We start from the raw sequence: 7033 nt of genomic DNA, 5'->3' as shown, positions 1-7033 counted from the left end.
GTCTTAAGTCTAATCTTAAAGGTAGAGAGGGTGTCCGCCTCCCGAACTGAGACTGGGAGTTGGTTCCATAGGAGAGGAGCTTGATAGCTAAAGGCTCTGCCTCCCATTCTACTTCTGTGGACTCTAGGAACCACAAGTAAACCTGCACTCTGAGAGCGAAGTGCTCTGTTAGGATGATAAGGCTCTATGAGGTCTTTAAGATACGATGGAGCCTTGTCATTAAGGGCTTTGTATGTTAGGAGAAGGATTTTAAATTCTATTCTGAATTTTACAAGGAGCCAGTGGAGAGAAGCTAATATGGGAGAGATATGATCTCTCTTGCTAGTTCCTGTCAGTACTCTGGCTGCAGAATTTTGGATTAACTGGAGGCTTTTAGGGAACTATTGGGACATCCTGATAGTAAAGAGTTACAGTAGTCCAGCTTGGAAGTAACAAATGCATTTACCAGTTTTTCAGCATCACTTTGAGACAGGATGCTCCTGATTTTTGCAATATTGCGCATGTGAAAGAAGGCAGTTCTAGAGACCATATACGAGGTTTGTTAGCAGCACCAGCTAACTTTCTGTTCCTAATTAATTAGCTCATAGCTTGTATCATTTCCTCATGATGCCACTATTTGATGTAAGTGTCAGTTGACCTCAATTATTTTGGTGAAGGATAAGCAGAGAGACTATGGTGTGCCAGGAATATTATGCATCCCAAGTGTTTGTGTGAGCCTTACTATCCACATTTCAGACTCTAGACACCACTAACATGGTTCCAGCAGGGCCCTGTCATGATGCTTGTGAGGCAGGAGCAGAGTAGATGTGTGGTTCTTGAGCTCGTATGTGTCAGATGAATTAATCAAACATTCCTTTGTCCGCTGGGAATCTCAACCTGCATAAGCACTCAGCCATGGTAGGCACACAGTGGAAGCAGAAAGAAGACATTCAAAATTCACCAAAAATAGTTTTATGTTCCTTATATTGCCCTATCCTGTCTAAATATACCTGTACATTATAGTGTATATATTACAGTTACAGTATGATGACATACTCTGATTAATATTCATGCAGTGTAAAAAGGATTATGGTAAATAAGTGGGAAGAGCTTTACTCCCACTTAAGACCGTGTATCTAAAGGGTTTGTGTCAAAGGCCAGATTTAACACTGTACTCACGCTATGCTTTCTTTTCACTGATGTTTAATGTGGTCTTCCTTTATGCCAAACACCAAACACCATAGAATTAACAAACAAGGCAAATACAACGGAAATAAACAACCGCGTCACTTCACATCACATAGACACGGTGCAACAATAAATTCATAAACTATAATGAGACATACCACTTTGGCTTGCTTGTGAGCAAAGGCTGGTAGTAAAGGTCAACATAAACTTCTTAAATTAATGCTTTAAGTGTCCTTTTCTTCCATTTTTTCTCTGCTGCTAGTCTTCTCTCTCGTCGAAGGACCGGAAGTAGCACAGCAGAAACAGTAGTTCCGACAAAAAAAAAACTTATGGGGCTGATTGTATTCAAAACAAAACTATATCAATACTCAAAAAACAAATAGCATTCATAATGTTGCATAAGAAATACAAAACACATAAACAAAATGTCCAACTTCATTAACTTATCCGCTGCATAACAATGACCTTCACAGGATGCACAGAAAACTGCACAGACTTCACGACAGCAGCTACAATAACAGTGCTTATCTCTGTCAACCAGGGCTTTAAAAATTAATGATGCTATGATGAATTTTAATTTCTGATGTGTATACTGACTTGAACTGTTTGAACATAGAGGTTTCTTTTTTTGAACATCCAAGTATGATAGATACTCAGCTAACATAACACAGTGCAGTATCATTGTGTTTCTGTAAACTGCGGTTGGATGAGCTCTCATTATAGTAAGGTTCAAATCATAGGTGTTGTTAGACCCCTTTTACTGGGGCAGGTGCCCCAGCTGAGGCACAACAATCAGGGTTTGTACACCACGGTACACACATATGCATGTGGTAGCTGGTGCAGTGTTTTGAAATGCAAAGAAATATAAAGAGGGGCAGCACGGTGGCACAGTGGTTAGCACCGTTGCCTCATAGCGAGAAGGTTCCGGGTTCAGGCCCCACCTGGGACCTTTCTGTGTGGAGTTTGCATGTTCTCCCCGTGCTTGCGTGGGTTCTCTCCGGGTACTCCGGCTTCCTCCCACAGTCCAAAGACATGCAGCTTAGGTTGATTGGTGTCTCTAAATTGCCCATAGGAGTGTATGTGTGGTTGTTCGTCTATGTGTTAGCCCTGCGATGGATTGGCGACCTGTCCAGGGTGTACCCTGCCTTCGCCCGATTGCCGGCCAGGATTGGCTCCGGCCCCCCCCGTGACCCCGTTCAGGGACTAAGCGGTAGAAAAAAAAAAAAGAGAAATATAAAGAAATGCGCAACACAGGGCCAGATGTTTATGCCATAAAAACATGTTGAGAATGTTCTTAATGTATGTTGAAATCAATATTTTCATGAAGATTACCGTATATCTCTACATTTTTGTGAGATTTGAGTAATGGAGGGTCTGTGCCCCTGTACAGCTTTATCTCTAGCGGCATTAGTTAGCTAAAGCCGCTGTAATTTTGAACAGCTGATATATAAAATATAACGGTTTATAGTCCTTGTGCATCCATAACTACTGACACAAAAAGTGTGGAAACACTACCAGTATGACAACAAAACATGCCTGTAGTGTAAAAAAGTAGCTTCTGACATCCGTGGAGATTCTTATTCATCCAGGTCATGGAATATATCAACTTTAGCATTTTGTGACTTGTTTTGGCCACACAGCTCAGTAGTTGTGCACACATGTACCAAAGCATGACATTGAATATTGGAGACCCAAAAAGAGACCACAACAAAAAATGATGAGTCATACTCCCTTTCAGCTGGGTTTCTCTGTTCTGTAACTCCTGCCATCATAAATACAGTATATAACACATGCTTACCATCCTAGCCCAGCATCTCCTTTCCCCATTTATGAAGACTTTAGTTGGGGAAATGGCAGTTGTGATTTTTTTCAAGAAACAAGTTCACTTGAAAAGAGCTGCCCTGTCACCCTCTGCCTAAAATATAAATGGTGCCTTTCCTCTTGTTTCTTTTTCCCTCCTTTCTCCCTCCACCTTCTCTCTCTCTCTCTCTTTCACTTTCATACTGGTCCTTTCACTACTAGTGAGAGGGATCGTTCACCTCACCATTGTTCAGCTGGTATTGGTGAGAGTAAACTGGCTGGCAGCAGTGGTAGGAGGGGTGTGTGTAGGGCCTGGGAAGCCACTCCTTTTCTGAGGCTATTTCACTCATCATAGCGATGATGATGTGCACACGACTCTGCCTGACCGCCCACCTACCAGCATGACATGCTGTTACTGTTCTGAGGACACGCATCCTTGCACACATTCACACACACTGACAGTTATTCACTGACAGGACAGGCAGCCTGCCTCCTCACACATACACACACACAGAGTCCTAAGAGGGAGTGGAGAAAAGAAAAGAAGACCAGGAGGAGGAAAGAATAAGAAGAATTTTGTCTCTTATGGTTTCCTTTCTGTATGATTGCTGCTGGCTGCGGATGCTGAACAGAGTCAAGAATCCCCCCCACACACACACACACACACCGCTCCCCTGCAGCCACGGATTCTTGGATTAATCCGCCCTGGTGTGGAGTGTGGGAATCGCGGAGCAGACCAATATGGGGAACCAGGCAGGGAGACAGGAGGAAACAGAGTCAGGTCTGCCTCTGTTGTATTGTGGTTTTTCTCTGCATCACTTATCCCTCTTTGTGTCTCATGGAGGATGTAAATGGCCAAGACATATATTTGTTAAATAAACAGGTATGAGATTAATCTCCTGTCATGTTATGTCTGAGTACATTTCAAGTCAATTCCTTACTAATGAGTACTTGCTAAGATGTGCACTGATTGACGGTTTCTGATTAATATGCTTTGAAGTTATAGAAGTTGTTTAACCGTATTAGAAGTACAGTGTTCTGCTTTGGCATTATTTTGTGTGTCAATGCACCTTGTGTTATATAGTCAGGGATCTGGTGCTTTGTATTTTTGTATGCAGTCAGTGCAGGTTTGTTTGTGAATACCTGTTTGCACCTGGGTGTAGATATTTGGTGTTGGATGGGAGAAAGTGCTGAGTGAGATTTGCCTGACACTAAGCATGAGGGAACCTGCCAGAGGAGAAAGCATCATCAGGCTCATGCTTGCATGCTTCCACTGCCCCGAGCTCACTTCTCCCCTGTAGGATTTCCATTTCAAAGTCCCTACAAACTGCAACTTCACACTCATCAAAAGACAGCGAAGCTCCTGCATGACATGATAACTCTGAATTTCTTCAACAAAATGAGCATTTACATCTTACACAGTTTTGTCATATTTTTGCACTGTTATGTGTGTGCTATCATATTTGCATGTTTCTATCCCAGTAAAAACAGATACTCAATAGACCATCTGGCTTGCTAGTGCAAAAGGCATGGACACACACACATACTGTACACACAAAAATCCAGTGGAGTATTTTATCAGTAATGGGTGCATCATTTCAGAACAGTTACTGAGTTAAAAAGTTGGAACAAAGGAGATGGATATCACTTTCTAATTAATTGAAGCATGGCTCATTATCTGCTTTGCTCTGATGAAAAGCAACGTAGTAGTGGACAAGAACAGTGAAGTGTGTACTCTCCATATTGGCCTTCTTTTCATCCAGATGGTGAAACCAAGTCAGCTGAGGTTTGTCAGACTTCGGGCTTTGAAAATAGGTTTAAAGTTCTGTGTAGTAGATGGTAGTGGGAAACGAAATGTGGGAACAGGAGGAACTAGTGTGTACTTGTTTGATGATGTTATCTCTGAAGTAGCAGGCTAAGGAGTAAGCCGTCAGCTGCAGTGATAAGGAGGTCATTATCAGCACCAAGCTATAGTGACGGCTACTATACCGAGTCCTCCTGTCGCCCCACTGGCTTACCAGGAGAGCGGCCAAGACCAGAGCCTGTGGTCAATATGTTGGTGCCTGTTGATGAATTGTCAGTAAAATGTAGTTCGATAACATTGGGTTTATTTTCAGGACTAAAACCTGGTCATTCCTACCCATTTGGGCACAGGATTAAGGAAAGTGAATAAATGTTTGTGTAGTGAGATAAAACAGCTTGTTGTGACTTTCACATGGTCAAAAATGGGAAATCTCACACACTTTGTGGTTTCTCCAAACATTTGTTTTTGATGGTGGTAGGCAGATGTAATGTTTGAGGGTGCTGCCAAAAACTTGGAAAAGCAGTGTTTTTTGAAAATATGGGATGCTTTCATTGTAGCAGTTGGCGTTTTGTCACTGAAATAACATTGTTCTTTCTGTTGACACTTACTGGCAGCATGGCAGCATTAAATTGTATTTTTATTGGGTGCTGGTGTGGGTGCAGGCACCAAGCTCAGTTAGTTCCACTATGTGGATATCCAATATACTGCATGTCTGAAACTGTATAATTCAAGTAATACAGTGGAACCTCGGTTTTTGTATGCCCTATTTTTTGTATTTGATTCGGTTTTCAACAACTTTTTTTGTCGAAATTTTGTCCCAGTTTTTGTACATCCGCTTGGTTTTCGTACAGTTGATTGGTTGGTTCAGCATCATTAGTTTGTACCAAACTCGTCCGCCTGCCCGCATGACTCGGCCACTCATTTCCTGGAAGAAATGAGTGAAGGGAAGTAACCCCAGATAGGGCCTTGATACATGAAGTCCTTATGGAGGGGATTCCCCTTGCAAACAATAACCTCTCCTCCTCGCCATCTTCCATTAGCCAAATAGAGTCTTCAATAAAGGTAAAAGTGATGTTAAATGTTCATTTATCCATTTCATTCGTCATTTATATTTATTTCTCATTGTTTTCTGTATGTAAAAATAGTTATTCTCTATAAAATGTATTTTCTGTTAATATTTTTGGGTGTCTGGAACGGATTAATTGGATTTAGATTATTTCTTATGGGAAATATTGCTTCAGTTTTTGTACGATTCGGTTTTCAGCGGACTTTTTCAAATGGATTAATCACGAAAACCAAGGTTCCACTGTATTTCATATTTCTTCTATTTAGAACAGTTTTATGTTTGAAATAATTGATAGCTAATACTTTACCTCTGCTGTTTATAGGATACTTTCACATCTGGAAACATTTGTGTTCTTATTTTTTTTAAAGGCCTTACACAATCAGGGCCCACCAATCTAGCCACAGGGGTTACAAGCCAGTGACTTCTGTGCCAGTCCCAAGCCTGGATAAATAGAGAGGGTTGTGTCAGGAAGGGCATCTGGCATAAAACATGCCAAATTTAAACCTGTGAATCATCAGTGTGAATGCCATACGGGATCGGTCGAGGCCCGGGTTAACAACGACCGCCACCAGTGCTGTTGACCTACAGGGTGCTGGCAGAATTTGGACTACTGTTGGTCGAAGAAGGAGGTAGAAGGATTCGTAGACAGAGAGAGAAGAGGAAAGGCAGGAGTATAGGTCTGAGAATAGGGACTCTTAACGTTGGCACAATGATAGGGAAAGGTAGAGAGCTGGCAGACATGATGAAGAGAAGGAAGGTAGATATACTGTGTGTGCAGGAGACCAGGTGGAAGGGTAGCAAAGCGTGTAGCATTGTAGGGAGATACAAACTGTTTTATTATGGTGTGGACAGGAAGGGAAATGGGGTAGGAGTGATCCTGAAGGAGGAGCTCGTGAGGAATGTTTTAGAGGTGAAAAGAGTGTCAGACAGGGTGATCAGTTTGAAGTTGGAAATTGAAGGGGTAATGTTGAATGTAGTCAGTGGTTATGCTCCACAAGTAGGGTGTGAGTTAGAAGAGAAGGAGAGATTCTGGAGTGAGTTAGATGAGGTGATGGAGAGTATTCCCAGAGGGGAGAGAGTGGTGATTGGGGCAGACTTCAATGTACATATTGGTGAGGGGACCAAAGGTGATGAGGAGGTGATGGGCAGGTTTGGTGTTAAGGGAAGGAACCTAGAAGGACAGATGGTGGTGGACT

General features: G+C 42.2%; 1 protein-coding gene across 7 annotated transcripts in view; it reads left to right on the top strand.

The window, feature by feature from the left end:
• specc1 (sperm antigen with calponin homology and coiled-coil domains 1) overlaps positions 1 to 7033 on the top strand; it is an 83231-nt gene that overhangs the window by 25387 nt on the left and 50811 nt on the right. The window contains exon 1 of one of the 7 annotated variants that reach the window (XM_020600609.1): positions 3225 to 3748. The exons of the other annotated variants lie outside the window; for them this stretch is intronic. Within the exon in view, the coding sequence (XP_020456265.1) occupies positions 3709 to 3748 (40 nt within the window). The 5' untranslated portion in view covers positions 3225 to 3708. Of the gene's footprint in view, positions 1 to 3224; positions 3749 to 7033 lie in introns of those variants that run through there. 7 annotated transcript variants of the gene reach the window in all.

Source organism: Monopterus albus, unplaced genomic scaffold (assembly GCF_001952655.1).
Source record: "Monopterus albus unplaced genomic scaffold, M_albus_1.0 scaffold47.1, whole genome shotgun sequence".
Classification (NCBI taxonomy): domain Eukaryota; kingdom Metazoa; phylum Chordata; class Actinopteri; order Synbranchiformes; family Synbranchidae; genus Monopterus; species Monopterus albus.
This window is presented reverse-complemented; position numbering and strand designations above follow the sequence as displayed.